Source organism: Thermobia domestica, chromosome 8 (assembly GCF_964235325.1).
Source record: "Thermobia domestica chromosome 8, izTheDome1.hap1.1, whole genome shotgun sequence".
In the NCBI taxonomy this organism is placed as follows: Eukaryota; Metazoa; Arthropoda; class Insecta; order Zygentoma; family Lepismatidae; genus Thermobia; species Thermobia domestica.
This window is the reverse complement of record NC_137461.1, coordinates 70,595,422-70,616,241: the sequence shown is the minus strand read 5'-3', so window position 1 is coordinate 70,616,241 and position 20,820 is coordinate 70,595,422. Positions and strand designations below refer to the sequence as shown.

The window sequence follows — 20,820 nt, the reverse complement described above, 5'->3', positions numbered from 1 at the left end:
TGATTTTTTTCCACAGATGCAGTAGTACTTTTCCATTAAAATTACTCAGAATATGAGTATTTTTTTCTATGCGTTGGCTTTCATTACTGATATTTAGTCCGTATACTCTGAAAAAGTTCCAGTAGACGTGATACGTGAACAATACAGAAGCATCTAATTAACAAACTTTAAAATAATACTTTCGGATAACAATCTAGTTCTACACTTAGGATTTTTGTTAAATGTACGCACTAATATACCTATTTCTAAAACACTTATGTTACCTCTTTAAATTCTTTAAAGAATTAATATCTGTTAGTTATCCAAAAGAGATGGAGAAAATCGATAAAACTCAGTAAGCAGAACAAAATTAAATGAAATCTAAGTTTTACGTCTCACGTTATACCGGCTAGGCTAAAGGAGGCGCTAATGATGAGAAATGAATGAAATGGTGGAATGAAGAAAGTAGGAGGAAACGAGAAAACCCCGAGAAAATCTACGCACACGGTGCTTGTCCACCAAAAAGCTCATTTAGCGCGAGCTGGGATTGAACAAATAACCCCATGTACCAGAGGTGAACGCTGTACCACTGAGCCACCGCGGCACCTAAGAACAAAATGGCGTCAGGGTAAATCCCTTTATTTGTAGTTTTTATAAAAGAAGTTTTACAAAAGCGAATTTTTACGATAATAAAAAATATCATTCATGGCCAACAATAACAGACTCAATAACACGGCACCTATATTAGAGTGAAACTGATTCTAAAACACATCGCTCAAGTTTTTCGTTATTACCTCTTCAACTTTAAAGATTAAATAGGAATTTTGCCAAAATTCAGAATTGTATTTCTAATAATGTATCCCCTTAAATTAGGATCGTATAAGTCTTACCGCACCGGGAAAGTGCTGATAACAACTATGACAAAGTGAAAGTGGTCGCTTCAAGTATGACGAACTCACCAGAGGGTGATGTGGGCATTCACGTGGAACGATCTCCAGGAAAGAAGCAAATCTTCTGATGAAAATCACGATAAAAGATGTGTACCCTTCAATTGAGTTTTACCCCTATTGATTTCTCAGAATTTTCCAAATAAAACACACTGTGTCCATACAAAACCATGTTTATTGGGACTCATTTTTAAAAATAAATAACGTTGTTCATGTAAGGATACGAAAATTCATTGTCTTGTTGACATCGAGACAAATTTATTGAGGAATGCTGCTTAGCAGCAAAAAAAAAAAAAAAAACTAATGAACAGACAACTAGCATCACATTATGTTTGATGATGCATCGTTTCAATGAAGGGATGTATGAGCCCTTGTCAGTAGTTGTCTCTTTACTTCAATGAACAGTTGTGTATGCGCTATTCGAAATGCAAATCTGTGACATGCGATCTTACTGTTTTTATTTGCGTGAGAAAGTTAAATAGTATGAAGAACATCCAAATACTTACTATAAAATGCGGAAGAGAAAAGAGTAATTAGTAATTATCTGTGAAAAATTGTTCAGTGATCGGGTACAGCAGTACGTTGGACTCTTGAATGTCACAAAGTGGTGTAAATATTACACGGAAACACACTGATCATCCAAAAATAACTTCTCTTAAGGTTACGTTTACTGGAAAAACAAGTAAACATAAATAGACGTTAACGGATCTGAAAAACCAACAGAACTATGGAAGAGATATTTACAATCGGTATCAAATAGGACGGTGGACCAGCGCCTTCAGAGACCTATAGCTCTTGGCGGTAGGACTGCGGTAAAGAAACCATTCCTCAAAGCAGGAAAAATTACAAAAGAATACTCCTGAGCCAAAAATGAATAAATAAAAATAAATAAAATGAAATAAAATAAGATAAAGACTGGAATGATGAATAATGGAAGAGAGCACTTGAGACCGACGAATTTAAATTCTAATCTTTCGCCTTCCAATGATAGAAGCTTGTGCGTCGTCGTTCCGAAGTGTGCTTTCATCCCAACCATTAACTACAGCAAGGCACGGTGAAGGTAGTTTTTTTTTTTTTTTAAGTTTTTTTTTTAATTTAAAAACTTACAATGTATTTTGTTGAAATATTAATTTTTTTCCATGCATATACGTAAATCGAAACTTTTGTTAAGCATGTACATGAAATCAGGAACTTCGGTGAAAAACAAAACTATTTTTAAGAAAAGTGAACGTAAAACCCGAAGGACGTAAACACTCTACAAAATAGCCTTAGCATAATCCAGTTCCTAGATTTCATCAAAATGAAAGTGATATTTGTAAAAATCAAAATCATATATATAGTTGAGAAAAATTACGGAAAAGACATTCTAACGCTCCGATTCTAATTGAATTCATACATGGACGCTTCTCTCTCAACAAACAGTTTATTTTGGACATTATTTTCTGAGATATGAGAGAACTTAGCCGATACTTTGCAATGTAAGTCTTATACGTTTTGCTTTACTGATTTGTCTCTTTGAGAAGTATATCTCAATTGGTAGTCTCCTCAAGGCTTACCTTAATGTATTCATTTGCAAGAGTTAGTTCTTGACTTAATGTTGTATTTAATATTCAATATATTGTTTCAATCATGCAGACAACTAGAAAAGCGCACTTTGCTTAACTTTGCTTTATTTTGTTTGCTTAGCTTTACTCTTCTTTATGCATCGAGACTGAAGAGATTGAGTTCAGCAATTTATTATGAAATCACATTTTGTAATTAATCTTGCTTACTGAATTCCCATTCTTTTATAAATTTGCTTAGAATGTAAGTCTCTTCAAGACTTATTGTAAGGTAATGGATACTACTACAAGATATGCTTTCACTATCTCTCCCAATCTATCATCACTATCAGAAACTTAAAGAATTTAATACAAGCATATCCCAATAGCGTCACTGTTTGAGGATCTTTACAGACTGCCTGCCACGTTGATAACTTAGTTCGAATTAATGAAATAATGGGCATAAACGTGTTTTATAAAGTTTAAGTGGAGCATGGAATTCCATCACGAACGCGGATTTGGGGCAGTAACTTTATACTACAACAAGATTACCATCCCAAACTTTCCTCGAAGCTATGCAGTATTTATCTTCAATGCAAAGAATAAGTTTACATCACCAGCAAATGAAATAGTCGCCACAGCCATCGGATTTGTTACCCATTGAGCTCTTGTAAGATGAACTTAACAGGACAGTCCGTAAATAGATGTTAACAAATACTGAACATTTTTGGAAGGCTCTTCTGAGCTTCTAAAGTCGCATAGCTTTGCAAAAGTTGGATAAATTAATCAATCAAACGAACGCCTGCAATTTGTAAACCTCCTATTAATGCTAAGAGTCAACATTTCATTGAACGCAAACATAATCAACAAATATGTCTCAGTGAAAACAGGACCCCAGGTTTCAATTTCTTTATATGACCAATGATGTTTATTTTATAGAATGAGTTCAACAAACTGCGTTTTGTATAGACACAAGTTTTGTTTTTTTGGAAAATTCTGAAAACTCAGTATGCTTCGATCATATGTCATGTATAATTCACATAAAAACTTGAAATTACTGAACTTGATAGTAAGAACCTATATCTCCTTACACTCTACCATCTTTAGTTTCCCCCTATTACAGTAAAGTGAGGTTTTGGTAAGTGTCCTCAGGCTATCAGCCAGGTGTAGGTACTCCGACGTTTCAAATGCAGACATCGTATTCGAAACATCGGATGTCAATATCTTCACTTGACTGACAGAAGAATACTTACTAAACTCACGTCATGACGGAAAATTAAGTTCTTTCTAAAGTCAGACTTTTTTAAAAAGAAAAATTACTGCCAGAATTGCAGGTCTATGTCAGTACTCATTTTATGGACTGCAGTACTTGTTTAGTTTAGAGATAACAATTTAACAGCTTTTTCATAGGTGCTGCACTGATATATTCCTTAACTTGACATTGCATGATGTAATATAAAGTTCTAATATAGTATTTTTTGGTATTTAATAGATATCTGTACTTTTTTTTAGGTTAAATAGTTTTACTCATAGGTTTGTAATGGAATACCATGGAAAGGAAGGTTTTTTTTTTTTTAAAAAAAAAAAAAGATAACTACAGGTATTAATTAATTGTAAAGTAATAACCTCTAATCATTAGTATCATAATCGTTTACGAGTTACCTTAGCTTCTTTTTTTTCCGCCTTCACTACACCCGATCTCCTATACATTTTTCAGCGTCTATCAAAATACTGCAAAATTGAAATAATAACCTTACACTTTATCTGCGAAATCTTCTACTTCATACAGACTGCTATTTAATAAAGTGGTCAGAATCTGCAAGATGCTGTTCATTATTAAAAAACTGCATCGTAACAAATATTATACGATATTTCTTGATAAACAAGTTTACTATTTTATTTATTTATTTATTTGGAAATTACGAAAGCTCACTCTAAATTTTGCAACAGATCGATATTTATTATTAATAGTAATACTAGTAGTATTTTTTAAAGTTTATACAATGGGGAACTAGCATTCTAACACTATTAGCGATTTTTCAAAAGAACTAAAACAAAAGACAATATCAACAATTGGAAAACGTATAGCGCCCTGAAATACAGAGAGTGCTGGCAAGACGTTTAATACATTATTTTCCGTTAACATTTTGTCGCCATAAGATGACATATTTCTTAGCTAAAATTAACACGCCCATTATTCATACAACTTTTCATATACTTCCTATGTTGCCCTTTGCTTCACAGTTACTTTAACCCTCAAACTGTGCTCTGGGGTCTTTTTAGGCACTATAAAATACTGAAAATAACAAACGTGAATTATACTTTGGTTATTAAAATTGGTAGTCTCGGTATCTTCAAAATCAGTTCAAGACCAACGTGAGAATAGAGTGGTTGTGCGGTAGAGTCAGTACTTGCTTGAAGAAAAGAAAATCTTTTTTTGTGCTCGTAAAAACTATATTTATGGAAAAAGATATGCAATTACAGATAGAAGTGAACTAAAGAACCTGTTTGTGATAGGCCTGATTAACAGCATTGCAAAATGGTGATGTTAAAGAATGTGCTGAGTGACATTTGAAAAAAATGTGAAAATAAACAAATGATTTTATTTACTAAACAGAAGCGTTTCATTTACTTTTACTTTTATAAATTATTTACGATTATATTGTGTTTCCTGTGCTAGATTTTCCATTGACATCAAAATTGTGCCGTATGGAAGTGGATAAAACAGAGGAAAGATATATATGGTGAACTTAATCATATTAAATATTAAGATAAATATTTTAATATATGTTCGAAGATAAAACATTATAATAATCTTTTCGTAAGTTTCAAGTAAAAATAAGGAAAAATGACTCCAAGGGAAACAGCAGTATATTACAATAGGGTCAATCCATGCCAAGAGATTGAGAAAAAAGGAAAATTTCCGCTCGATTTTTTTTAAAAAAATGTAATTTGTTCAGAAATGTTGAGTCGATATAAGAATACTTCAAGACCACAATTAAATATTTTTTTACAACATCGCATGGTGACTCAGCGGTTGCCGCCATTTCGCGATTTTTCGATTTCAGGCGTTTACGTTGTTTTGAATATATCAGCATGTATTTGTCCTGCCAAATTGAAAACTTGAAACTTTCGGAATAGTTACTCCTTTAGTATACCATTACACACAACAAAGCGCGTTTTGTGTTTTTGAGCAGAAGGGGATCAAAGTATTAAGAAATTATGACATACTCTAGGAGGTGTTTTATTCACAAATTCAACTGGACATTCGTTGTTGTGAAGTAAAATAAAGTAGGATGAATGGTTAGTCCAGTCAAGGTTTTCAAGCTCGTTTCTTTTCTCTAGTTGTTACACCCTGTCTTATCACACACACAGCAGACTAGTGAAGAATGCCGCTATCAGCAAAAGGCGAGAAAAGTCAAAACGCACATTTGACAGAAAGTCCGTAAGTGCTCATTGCTTTTGCTGCTTGGTGTATCAATGCTATTCAGTCATATTTATTCTTGTTTTAACTGTCACCTCATAGAGAAGACTCGTCTGATCTACATTTCCCAGTCAGTGAATACTTACTCGCTATAAACACTGACTGGGGAATGTACATCAAACGAAAAAATAACACTCTCCTACATGAGTTGACAGTTAAAACAAAAATAAACATGACTGAATATCATTGATATAGCAAGCAGCAAAAGCAATGAGTGCTTACGGACTTTCTGTCAAGTGTACATTTTGACTTTTCTCGCCTTCTGCTGATAGCGGCATTCTTCACTAGTGCTGCTATGGGTGTGGCAAGACAGTGAGTTACAACTAGAGGAAAGAAACGAGCTTGAGAACCTTGACTGGACTAACCATTCATCCTACTGTATTTTACTTCACAACAATGAATTTCCAGTTGAACTTGTAAACAAAACACCTCCTAGAGTATGTCATCATTTCTTAATACTTTGACCCCCTTCTGCTCAAAAACCAAAAAACGCGCTTTGTTGTGTGTTATGGTATACTAAAGGAGAAATTATTCCCAAAATTTCAGATTTTTTTAATCCAGGCCCATTGGAGATCTTGAACAGTGAAATATGCCAAATTGGCATAATTTCCCAAATTTACAATCTTTTTAGAGGCCTTTGGGAGCAGCTACAGGTCTGCATATTTTTATGTATAAACTTGTGATCCCAGACTACATGCACACACAAATCCAGATCTCTACGTCAGATGCTTCCTCTTCCCAAACAAGTCTTCAATGCCCAAAAACGTTGCTACTGTAGGTCCTGATTTCACCCCTTTCAAGTGGTTTTAGGAAAAAATATTAAAAAGACAAAGTTTTAGCTCCGCACCAAGTTGGAGACGCCCAGCAAGTTTCATTTCGGTAGGACTTACTCATGTAGAGATGTTGAATAATCCGTAAATGCTTCAAATCGGGGAAAACGCAAATTGGGAGCAACCGCTGCGTAAACTACGAGATGTTTTAAAAATTCAATGATCGAGGTTTTGAAGTATCCTGATATAGGTTAAACATTCATGAAAAAAATATATTTTTTGGAGATGGTCGAGCGTCACATGATTATCATTTAGAGTGGATTGACTCAATAATATTATTCTTTGAAAAAAAATGTTTAATTTTGTATATTAAAAACAAATCATATATGAGAAAATGTTAACAAGATATTTGCACTGACTTTTTAATTAGATATGACATTAAAGGTTAAAAGCTTGTATAAGAAGTAAAGTTTTATTTCAAAACCTATATAAGTGTGTTTAATAGTAATGACATACGTAAGAGACCTCACATAACAGTTTGTGCAGAAAAATGTAACAACACAGTTTAAAGGTTAAAAAAAAATGTGAAGTGACACGTGAGATTAGTCACGATTACTGGAAAATGTGGATTAAATTAGTAAACAATCAATTAGCATTTGAAAGCAATGTAGTTAACAAATACGTACCTGCTTTTGTTCTCTTTGTCTATGTCCTTATCGTCTATGATTTCATTATTGTTATTGTTACCACTAACTATGATATTGTTACTGCCACAGGTGCTGCTGTTAGCAGACGAGGTCACTGTTGTTGTGTATGTTAAGTTGTCTGGCGCTGAAGAAATCGAACCAGCCGTAACGGTTGTCGAGGCTGCTATACTGTTTACCATCTCTGAAACGCTCGTTGAATCCAGCATTTGTTCCTGCTTCTGCTGCAACTCGCGTTGTAGTTGTGCGACAGTTTGTCTTGTCGTAACACCCGTTGTATTTAACACATCTGGTACGAGGTTCTGCGGTTTTTGTGGGTTGCGATTTGCTCGAGTCCTTTGACGCGACTTCCGTAACAATTGTTTATAATTCTCAGTCTTCTTACTCAAATAGTAATACTGTACACAATCACAAACACTCTTTCGTTCTAAATATGATGATATCAAACCAAAGTTTTTCGGATGCTGAAGATACTTTTCCTTAAATATTTCTTTTTCTTGACTCGTCCATACGTTTAACAGTTGCCGTTCTTTATATTCAGCCATAAAATCGTCTATATGTCCATTATTATTTTCATACATTAATTTTCTTTGTTTAGCGTCTAACAAAATGGGGGGAATCACAGCATACGACCTCATTTTCTTATCTTCCATCTGAAACAAAGGCAAAATATTAAATGAAAACAATATCCAGTAACACAAAACAGAATACAATCCACCCTATTTAATTTTCCAATAGATTTTAGAGCTCTGATCGGTCGCTCCACACAGATTATTTCACTCCTATTTATTTCAAAGAACTACAGAAACTAAATTTTATTTATTTTTGTAATTTTATAGATACTAGATAGTACTTAATATAACAGTCAGATGTGGTAGTATTTTTTCGTTGTCCGAATATTTTTGCTCGATTACAAATTGATACCGTTTAATCGCCGAATTAGAGTTTTGCATCCTTGTCAGCAGCGAGGCAATAAGATGTGGACCTACAACATGGGTTCCGAACTACATGGGCTCCCGCCAGGACTCATGCTTAATTAATAAATATTCAACAACACGAATTATCTCGAAAACGGTTTACAAATATTGCCTATACTAAATAATTATGGATTACATCAATATTCTTTAATTTCTGAGACACAGCAAGGAAGAGGAAATAGTGAACACTCAAAAGAAATTCAGCCAAAATACTATCAGAAATTACATCATACTCATTGGAAACTAATTTCCTTGAGTGCTCCGCGGCAGAGTGGCTAACGCACGTGCGCTAGGATTTTATTCCCGGGAGAGTGAACTTGCCTTGGATATAAACCCAAGTAATAGTTTTGATCCCAACTTAAACAGTAGATCTCGTCTCATCCAGTCTCCATTGAACTAATCAACAACTAATAATTTCCTTGAATAAATTTTAACTCTTTCAGGTGATGGTGCCTTGATGCAAACCTCTTTGTCCTTTAAAAATCTGAATACTGACAATTTCATTGTATGCTGTAAGTTTAACTGGAAAAATATTTGAGATAATTTTTGAACTGAGTTTAATAAAGAGGAGAATACCAGCAAATTTCACGTTTAAATTCTGTCTAGATCAATCAGAAGTATCATAGTCACAATGCAGCACTAATATAAGTAATCATACTGGATCAAACAACACTGAGGCTTTTAGCTGCAATGTACAAAATACTAAAATTACATCTCCGGTAAGTTCATATTTTATTAATTTTTGGTTTCTCAATTATGGAGGCACCAGATAACTACAAAAATTTTCATCCAAATATAAAAATGAAATAAGCTCATTGATTTCATTTTTTTTTTTTGGGGGGGGGGGTACAGTACGAAGCTTATCCATAATCTATTGGGATTATATTCACAAAGAGATGTACAATTGGTTAGAATTCTTCAAGATAAGATCCTTTTGTATCAACACAACATTCCTGGTCCTTTTGCAACGCTTTATGTAATTCTGGAGGCCTGAAACCGATATTTCCGTCAGGCACTAAGTCGAAGTTACTTGCACTCTTTTTACCGTCTTATAATGATGTGCTTCCAGAGAATGAGAAAGGCGTCGCATGGGGCCAGTTCCGGATTGTAGGGAGGGTGAGGCAGCATAGCCGCGTTGTTTCGACAGAAACTTATTCTGATTACGTATTATTCAAAGATCAGACTCAGGCTCCGAACGTTTTAAAACTTCGTGACAAGTCTACACATGGATTTCTTCTGTCGCCCAGGAAGCAATTTGGAACATTTCCCTCATCTTAACAGTGCCGGGATGTAGGTTGTTCATGTGTTAAATTCCGCACTACGTGAGGAATAATAGAACGCTCTAATGAACCGAGCAGGCCGTGATACAGTAAAATGGGCGACCTCTGCTTTCCATAGGGCAATTGTTCACGCTCGGTTCATGAATTCACATGTAGTGTGTCTACGATTAATCATGAATTCACATGTAGTGTGTCTGCAAAATCATCGACTAAGTCCTTTTTTGTCTATCATCATTGTCTTTATCAACGCTGAGAGTTACAGAGCATCCAATTGAAAGTGACTGATCTATAGAAATAAGTTTTAAAAAGCTTCATGGTTTCACAGCAAAGGTCGATCAGATAAGGCAAACACTAAACAGCGAAAGCTTCGACTTTCTCATAAAATTAAAATTGGACGCTCATGACTCTGGAATTTTACGTGTTCCAAGTAATTTCCGAGATCATTTTGCCGGGGCAGTAACAGGAGTCCTTAGTAAAGCCAGCCTGGAATGTGATATCAGTTATAACGTTGAATGATTTTCTTGCCAGCTGCTGTCCCGGGTTCGATTCCCGGTGGGGAGACTCGGTCGAAAAATTATAAAAGCTTTTTCAGGTCAGTCATCCTGAGTGAGGTCTTCCTGGATTTTTCTCACTCACCAGTCAAAAGTAGGTATCTAAGATATAGGTCCCAAGTCACTTCCTTCCTTCCCTTTCCTGTTTGATCGCCGGGACGTCATCTCTCATATCTGACGGGCTAACTTGGCTATAAATGTCGAGAGCCCAGAAATCAAATCTTAATCCTAATCTCGACATCTGTAAACTTAAAATTTTCCCGGCTTTTATTTATAATGTTTATTATTTAAAAAAAGCGAATCCTAGAGCACGGGCATTTTAAGGTACCTACATCCATTAAAAATATGCCAATGATGGACAAACATGAAAGTTTATCTAAAATAGAACACAAGAGCACTATATATTACGTATGGGCACTGAATTAAACTATCAAGTATCAAAATAATACCGTATAAACCAACATGTCAGTTTTCTTTTTTCCCTTCCACATCAATTGAAATGTACACAATCCTTAGTGAGGTAATACATCTGCAAAATTTAACTGTGATACTTAATTTTGTAGACAGGTAGGGGTAGAAACTTTTCTTGACTAGTTCCAGGAGGTAGGAGGACAGGATAAGATCTATAATGGTTTTGCTTCTGTGGTGATAAATAATATAGTTCCTAAGTCATAGAGTTTATTAGTTATGTACTCAGAGGCACGTTATTTTTGATTGTTAGAATTAAATTAAATACTATGAAAATTTGGGAATGTAAAAAATTATTACATACTGCGTTAACGTCGTGTGGATACAGACACATGGAGAAATAAACCATACACATTAAAGAATTCTCCATGGTAAAAAGGATCATCACCATAAAGACGACAGAGTGAACATACAAAAGGATAAAAGAGAGAATTTTTAGCTTATCTTTCTCAGAGTCAAAACATTCCATAGCTGAAGAAACATTCAAACACCTCTGGGAATTCAGCTTGATAAGAGCTGGCACTGAAAATAATGGATCAAAGTGCCTTGTTAGAAACATGCGCAGTAATTAGGAGAATAGTACATAGACCTACACTATATGACTGGCTATGTTCTTGATGATTAAGAATGTTTGTTAATCAAGAAGTTTATTACATGAGTTTCACTTTTAATAAAAATGTTAATTAGAATATGTGAACTCGTTATCAGCATTTTACACGCTAAATGGTTGCAAAAGCTTAGGTATTAAAGATAATATAAGAACAAGAACAATGTTTGCTACTACGTGGACGATCTTAATATTGGTTTATTATATAAAAATGTACGAACTTTTTTTTTTTTTTTTTTTTCATACACTAAAGTTTCCAAATAGAAGGATGGAAATCGGGTGAATTTGATGGTGTGAATGAGGCTACAACAATCGCGGGAATTACCTTTGTGGTAAAATATTGGATATACTGGTGTCGAATATGGGACAGGCTTTATACATCTAGATTTCTGCCATTTGTTCAGACGAAGTGAGGGAAATTCCAAGAGTTAAGGTTTCGAAATTTGTGCGTGAAGATTTGAATTTTCAGCCAGGTCAAAAATCTTTTTCGGTTTGGGGCAAGTCGGAAGTATGGAATAAACAAAACGTGAGTTTCTACACGTAATGGAGGCTGAGGGACACTTTCCAATGGCTATTTTCGTATAACTGAATGTTTGCGGATAAGGGAGAATGATGATGACAGTATGTTAACACAGTTGGGGGAAGGGGGCATGTGGTGGAGCGGGTCCGAGTACCTAGAGCGTCCAAGGATATAGGTAACGCAAGTTTCGGTGTAGTGAATGGAGATATACTATTGGCGTGCATCAGACTCAAGCCTAACATTATACCTACGATGGCAGTAGTCTGAATAGAGAAGGACCAACGTATTCACAGTGTAACTGTTATTTAGGAACTGTAGGAATCGTTCAGTGCTAGGTAGCAATGGATTCATATCATGAAATTGTCACTATAAATCGGAGCCAGATGACTTACGAGAGTGATAAAAAGAACGATAGATTTTTATTCTTGGCATTCTTTAAAAAAAGTTATTATATGAGAGCCATTTAGGTTCATCGCAATACTCTGGCTTTATAATTAGGGTCAATTTCGAATATGGAATTATAAGAGGAGCATGTGGGAAAAAAGGCAGTATTTTTATACAGGGTTGGAAACGCTGAGCATGCGCAGGACGATGTTCTAGTATATTCTGTGCTTGCAACAAAGATAGAATCGTAGGAATGGAGTTGGGTACGTGGGAGTAGTGCGAGTAGCACTAAGGTGCCGTAATACAAAATCCTGCCAAACGTGAAGTGACATGTCATACGATTTTTGAACCCCAAAGGACACAGTGCAGCTCACATCCATCAGCAATTGCTTGTCATTCGCGAACTGACAGTAATGAGCGCGGGGAAGGTCAGGCAATGGTGCAAATAATTTTGGGGAGGGTGTTCAAATGTTCAGAAAATGGGCGTAGCGGAAGGCCTAGTATTCAGACGGACGATCTGGTGGAATACATTAACAAGAAAGTGCAAGCCAATCGCCGGTTCACAATAACTAAAACTTGCAAAAGAGCTTTCAGAAGCTTTTGAGAAAAGAGTGCATCTAAGTTTGACTGACAAGATGGGTTATCACGAACGAACTGTGTGCGAGGTTGGTGCCAAAAATGCTGGCAGATGATCACAAAGAACATAGCTGTATTTGACTTTTTTTTGGGGGGGTGGGTGGATCGGGATGACCTTTCTTCTTATAGTGATGGGGATGAAAGCTGGATGTCGTACGCTACTGGGGAGTCGGAGAAACAGTCAATGCAATGGCCGCACTTCGGTTCTTCTAAAGGGAACGAACACCATCAGTTTACAAAATAATGGAAATCGTGTCTTGGAACGTAAAGGATGTGCTTCTTGTGGAATTCTTGGAACCTGAATTACAATTACACCACATGTATATTGTCAAATATTGAATAATCTGCGACATGCCATCCAAAATCAGCGAACAATATTCAAAGATTACAATGAAACACATTCATCCCCCTTATAACCTCAACCTTGCATCCAGCGATTTCTTTATTTTTCTTCACCTGAAGAAAGTGACTTGCATCGAAGCGTTTCAACGACATTCAAGACATTAGTTCTGGACCTTAGGCGGCAGATGTTTACACTGAGGGTATGAGGAAGCTTGTGCCACGCTACTAGAAATGTCTGGGAGTTCATGGTGAGTACGTTCAAAAATAGCCAAGGTATGTATATCAATCGCAATAAATTTCTTCTATCATTTTTTGTTTGTGATTAGAATAATCTCTATTGGTTGGGAGTACGAATGTGTGCTGTACTTCTCAGACCCAAACAGGTACAAAAACTTGTTCACAACCACTGAAGAAGCAATCAATGTGATTCATGAGTGAGAACGTTTAACAAGAATATCCATCAAAATTAAATTTTACAAAATAATGTAAGAAACCAAACAGGATATCTTTTTGACTAAGAAAGGACAAGAACCTTTCCTAACAAGGCCGACCAAACTTCACGTATCTAACCTGCAAATTTCATTCCTATGTGGAACATTATATAAAACGTTAAGTATATTTTGAATAATTTATTAAAAAACTAACAAATCAAATGCGGTGCCAATATTATGAACACACACAAAATCAAAATGCAGATAACACAGTGTCGCCTACTGAAAGAGAGGAAAAAGAATGGGATTCTTGCAAATGCGCGTTTGTAATTATTTATTAAGCGTATAGAACGTACTATAGTATAACAGATTACTTATCTACAAATGTTTCTCGGTTAATTTTTGTTCATATATTTCGAACTCGCTTCTTCAGAGACCACAATAGCTTAAGACCCTTTTAACAATATGATCATATAATTTTTGAATCAAATCGTGGACTACTACTATCATTTTACTATATACAACAACATACAAATACACATCCTAAAGATTAGTACACTAACCTCCTAGTTATACTCTTTATTTTAAGTATATTTTATGTTTATTCCATTTTCTTCGCAAATGGATTCTTGTTAATTGAATTTATATACAAAAATCCGTTAAAAATGGTATAAGAATGAGGTTAGTGTACTAATCTCAAGGAATGTTAATCTTAGGATATATTATTGTATATAGTAAAATAAACGGAATAGCAAATGATCATCAATACTGGAAAAAAAAAAATCGTAACCGTCTTTAAATTACTACTCTTGCTACAAAAATTGTGTGGAGACCATGTTGTGAAAAAGGGCTTACGTTATTGTGTGTCCCTGTAGAAGTGTCCAAGTAAAACACTCGAAATATAGAGAAAAAAACTGACTGAGGAACTTCAGTGAATGGCTAATCCATTTGTAGTTAAACAGTAACCACGCTACATTCTTATACTTCCACATTTACATATCCATATATACATTGGAGGTCGATGTGTCAGGTTGAAATAAACGTGTCCTATGTTTTAGGCTGTTTTAGTGTCTTTTTCTTTTTCCTGCTCGAAGTTTTTGATCCGATTTTCTTTTAAATAAAACCTTTCAGCTCTAATATACAGGAGTGGAGTTTAACCTTATCATCCATTAATTGGATTAGTATCTCTTTTCAAAAATAGTGGCGAAGATTGAAGTTGCTACTGGTATCAAATTAAAAAAGTCAAAACTACAAAAGATGAACGATAACACTTATCCCATCCTTAGAAAAAAAGCATTTTTTACGGACGGCAGCAGTGCTCATCCTCCCAAGGTCCACAATGCACTCTTTACAAATTACTTTTATTATGTCCCTTCCCGTACAAGCAGTACCACTTTTAGATTTACCCAATAGCTCTGACACCCAATAAACCTCGCCGCGTCTGATCTTAATTAAATGTCTTTTCTTGCATACAAATTTTTTAGCTGCTAACTAATTTAATGTCTTAATTATTTTTTATCGCTCTACCTAAAATTTCAAGAATAAATTCAGCATCTCTGATAGACGGTACTTGGTAACAGAACATGAAATGAACACTCTAGGAAACTTCAATAGATCCGTAAGTGTATCTATGAAGGACAGATTAAAGTGCCCAAATCGAATATCAAGTTCTTGTGTGCTTCATGCATATTCGCATAAAGCTAACGAGACTTATATGAGAACAAAAGCTTAAATATATGGATTGTGATATATAAATGACACATTATATACTAAACACAAATATCTTTGCAAACCAAAAAAACTTACCTTAATAGTCGGGGAAAGCTATATTTAGGGTAATACGAATCAATTTTCTAATGCTTCATTTAAAGCTACATACCTAATATGCTAGTAAGAGGCTAAAAAGGGGTCGCAGACATAAGCTCATTACTGATAATTGTACACCCATATTATAAGATAATTAATGCAATAAAGAATACAATAATGATAATTACTTACATTTATAGATTAACTAATTTAATTGCAAAGGAAAATAAACCTGAAAAAAATAAATAAGCAGCGGAAAAATGGCAAACTGAAAAAAATAAATAGGCAGCGGAAAAATGGCAAACTGAAAAATGACAAAAATGAAAACTAGTCTGAATATTAATATGAAATAGATTTTGAATATAAAAATATAAATTGAAAACAAATTTTGACAAACAAGAGAATATTACTTTCTTTTACTGAAGAAAGTAATGTAACCCCTCCCATGTGCTGAAATTTCCGGTGCAGGAAATTTTGCAGCACAGAAATAACGGTAAACGAAATTTTGGTGAAAGGGTACCTCATTATTATTATTATTATTATTATTATTATTATTATTATTATTATTATTATTATTATTATTATTATTATTATTATTATTTTCACTGGCTGAAAATATCTAAAATATATATATATATATATATATATATATATTAGGGATGGCCAAAATTTTCCGGAATCCGGATTCCGGAAATTTTGTTTTCCGGAATCGGAAAATTTACTTTCCGGAATTCGGAAAAAATCCGGAATTCAGAAAAATTCTGGAATTCGGAAAAATTCCGATTTCGGAAAAATTCCGGAATTCAGAAAAATTTCGACATTCGAAAAAAATCCGGAATTTAGAAAAAATTCGGAATTTTTCCGATTTTACTTTCCGGATTCCGGAAAGTAAAAATTCTGGAATTGGCCATCCCTAGCTAGTAGCTGTTAAAAGAGAAACACAATAATGAATATATATACTGTATTAGTTTCTTGTAGTTGGATATGTCTTTATCACTTACGTAGAGAATTGCTACTGCAGTTATTTACTGCTTTATGAGGAAGGTCTTATTTTCACACACAAAAAAGTCGCCGGTGTGTCTCAAACATTATCGCGTTCCCACCTGCAGCTGCTCCAAAGCACTGCAAACTATTTTTTAACCAGGCGAAAGGCAGTGAAGGAAAAGAAATCTCAACAAATATTCTAATAACATTCGCTTATTGTCAACATACCTACAGTGAGCGCAGAAAGTGTTCGTACACCGTGCATACTTTATATTGAAAACAGCTAGCATGAGAACGGGAGGTGGAAAATGTATATATATATAACCAGAATTAAGACTACACATTCATACATTTTATTTCAATATACAAGAGAAAGGCCAAGCAAACACAATCACTGTTTTGTTCAGAAGAAAAGAGAGAATTCCTTTTTGTAAACGCAAAAAGTCACCGTACACTTATGCTTGAATTAATGCTTATAAAGTATATTACGTTATTTAATATTTTGTGGGATTACCCTGTGCGTTAATGATTGTCTGTAGTCTTCGTGGCATTGATTTCACCTGTAGTAGTTCGTAATTCTCTAGCTTCGGGACTGATTATGTCCCATTCTTCTTAAATAGCTTTTCTCAGGCCTTCTTTAGTACTGATTCTTGTCTCCAGAACAGACCATAGATGTTCTATGGGGATAATATCTGGGGATTGAGGAGGTGTGCGAAGCTGTTTCAAGGTATTATAGAGTAGCCACAATCGAGTATTTTCCGCTGTATGTTTGGAGTCGTTGTCTTGCTGAACAATAAACTGTTTTCAAGAACCATCTTCTGCGCACTAGTATGGAAATTTTCCTTTAATATGTTAATATACACTTTGTGGATCATCACTCCATCGATAAAGTGGAGACGACCCACTCCTGAGGCACTCATACAACCCCAGACGAGCATGGACCCTCCTTCGTGTCTTACTTTAGGGGCGAGATTTTGAGGATTCATCTCTGTATTCGCCTTGCGCCATACCATACGCCTCCCATTGGACTCGATAAGATTAAATTTACTTTCGTCCGAAAATATGACCTTATTCCAGAAAGAAGCCTGATCCCTTATCTTTATACTCTTTTTCAACCTTTAGTCTCTTTATACGATTTGTCTTGTTCACCCAGAACATTTTCCTGACTATCCGACCATGATACCCTGCAAATATTCCGCACTGTACTGGCTGATACTTTAACACCGCGTTTTTCCAGATCCGTTGCCAATTGCACAGCACTACTTTTCGGAACCTTTTTTCTTTCCCTAATAATGTAACGTTTATCTTGTTCACTCAACACTCTTGGTCTTCCAGTTTGTTTGTTTTTTCCGCACAGTGATAGAAACATTATACATCGCAATTATTGTTTGTACTGTTGAACGAGGACTGTCTGCAAGCTTTGCTATCTTTCTCAAAGACTTACCCTTCTTATGCAATTTAATAATTACTTTTCTTGTCTCCTCATTTGTTTCTGTTCGCTTGCTTCCCATTTTGACAGCCCACCGCGCAGTTTTTTCACTCCTATTCACAATTAAACTCATTCTGTTTGTTACTCGTCATGCTATACAGAGGTGTATACTCAGGTGAATACTAGTGAACCCCAGTTGTGGTATCTTTGTTTCGTATTCGTACGTCAGGTGTACGATCACTTTTTTCGTCTACTCTATACACTTTCTACGGAATTTATTTGCTTTCTGACCATTAAACTTGTCTTTGTGGTTCTTTATTGATATATTCATAAAGCTTAGTTTTATTATTCATATTGTGTGTGTTATTATACTTCTTAAATTTTCTGTTTCTTTTTCGCAGGCATTCTCGTTTCAATAGCATAGGTGTACGAACACTTTCTGCGCTCACTGTATGTACAGTAAATACAAATTTATAATTTTTGACTACGAAGTATACAACATAATTGTTCAATAATTAACATAAGAAGCATTCATTAATTTATATTAATATAATAATTAATAAAACTAATAAGCGGGTGATTGATGACTCAGTGGTAGAGTTTTCATCTATGGTATTCTAACCCAGGACATGTGCGTGTTCGATGGCTAATTTTGTGTTCGAAAATTTTCTCGGTGGTAGGCCTACTCTTGGTTCCCTTTCTTATATTTGTTCCATCATCACTCATTAACGAATTTAGTTTTATCAAAACTCTATAGCCATATATTCATTCTGTCCATCAGTGAAACAAACAGTCTCAAGAACTATCTGATGGATTACCATCAATTTTGGCCATGATGTACAGAGTCAATAGTTAAGAATCGAGTTCCCTGATGAATGTAATATTCAAACCGGAAGCGGTACAAATCAACCATTTCCGGTTTTAACGTTAATCATTATATAGTAAATATAGTAATAGATAGAGAGAAGCGGTTTCCAGTAAGCGACATATATGACATTCATGTAGATAGAATGTAGATCTGCTGAAAATAATGAGCTTAGGTATTTAGAGAGCATTTTCCGCTTTAGAAAATGTGTGCTTGGTAAAGAATGTAGAGAATTAGCTGAGTCAGGCACGTAGCTAGAATATGGTAATAGGAAGGGGGGGGGGGGTCTGTCACGAAATACTGTGGTTATTTACCAGGGGCTCAATCATTCTAAACTATTTTATTGGCAACATATATTTGTTCGTTTAGCCAAGATTTCTAATGGGGGGATGATATGAAATACTGTGGTTACACAGCAGAGGCTCGATCAATCTAATTATTTTACTGACAACATACCCATATTGATTGGTTAGGACAATAAAATGAGGATATATTAGTAAATATTTTAATAAGAAGCTATGAAGAAATCTCGAGTAAAAGAATATAAAAAAGTATTGAAAAAGATATAGTCTTCCGAGGTCATTCGAACGGTGTCGAGAATTTTGCGCCTGGGAAATTTGCGCCCTACCTCAAGAACAGGGAAAATTGCGCCTGCGATGTACCTCCACCGGAAAGTTTGAGCCCTGCGAAATAAAAGAACCTATTGGAGCTTACGCATTTGCTCGGAGGGGCTGACATTACAGCATAAACAATCCTCCCCCCACAATCATGCCATTTGTGATTTATTTTCATTGTGGCTACATAAGGGGAGAATGAACTTCAATATAAGCCAAAAGAACACAACGGATCAACGCAATCACTGCTTCTTCCAGAGAGATGATTTTGGGGGAACACTGGCCTCCCCAGAGCTCTCAGAGTGCCCCCTCGGAGGAGACCAAAATAATACGTCTATAATATAATAATAAATAGAATAGTACCAGCAGTGATCCCCCTCCGGAATACTAAGTGTGCCCCCGGAACATATTTTCTGAAAGAACGACTGAACGCAATTGTGTGTTTGAAGTCTAATTCCAGCAAGTAAACACACTGTACATAGTTTTCTTGATAATATTACTGAACTGATTTTACATTCACTTTACATTTTCTTTTCTATATTTTGTGTCCTGAAAAGCCAAACAACTCGCAGGGATTGTGAACAGAGATATCTGGGTAGAGCCAAACAGCCTTTTGTAGATTAAATTATACTCTTTGATTATATTAATAAATAATTATATATCAGTCATTTATACTTTTATTGTAAATTTTGTAGTATAATGAAAAATTGTATTTGTATGGATTGCCCTTTAGTGAACTAAAATTGTATTTTTTTTCATTTGTTCGGAATATTATAACGGATGGAGTAACTCACTGAGACGATGAGAGGCAAGCCTAGTTCAAGTGTGAGTGGAAGTTACTTTACACAATACAAAAATAAGTTGAATTGTAGGGCGCTAACATCCCAGTGCAAATATATAGCCGGCGCATTTTCCCCTCTTTTTGGGGTAGGGCGCAAACATCCCAGTGCAAATATATTGCGAGCGCATTTTTTCCTATTTTTGTGATAGGGAGCAAATTTCCCGGGCGCAAAATTCTTGCATTCAAGGAAAATATAATGTCCGTGAAGTTGACAAGCCACTTATGTCAGACTCCAATTTCGACTTTAAACTTCGCTAGTGCTACGTTAGTGTTCGATAGTGACGCAAATCGTTAGTACTCCACAGATAACGTGTGCTTTTTAAATAATGGATATAAGTCTTCTAACTGCATGCCAACACGCCCACTTCTAAGAATCATCTCAAAAATGAGGTTAACCGTTAGAGCAAGTAAGTGCTCATTAGTGCCATTAACATTAACGTTAATGCCTCCATCGTACTGCTCTTTGACTAATAATAACACTACGCTCTTTGCTAGTCTCAATGCGTCCCTATATTCTCGCGAACATTCTGACGTGCCCAAGTTAGTTACTTTTTTTTTTGTTTTTGTTTTGCAACTATTGTTTATCTGTTATTGTTTATTGTTTATTGCTAGTCTGCAGAGTAGTACTTACATTAATATGTCATTGTCCTTGATAATCAT

General features: G+C 35.1%; 1 protein-coding gene across 2 annotated transcripts in view; it reads right to left on the bottom strand.

Moving 5' to 3' along the window:
• The window catches only part of Smr (nuclear receptor corepressor smrter), a 389,247-nt gene that overhangs the window by 128,076 nt on the left and 240,351 nt on the right, over positions 1-20,820 (bottom strand). For both annotated transcript variants that reach the window (XM_081768606.1, XM_081768607.1), the window contains exon 10: positions 7,408-8,078. In XM_081768606.1, coding sequence (XP_081624732.1) covers positions 7,408-8,078 — 671 coding nt within the window. The remainder of the gene's footprint in view (positions 1-7,407; positions 8,079-20,820) is intronic.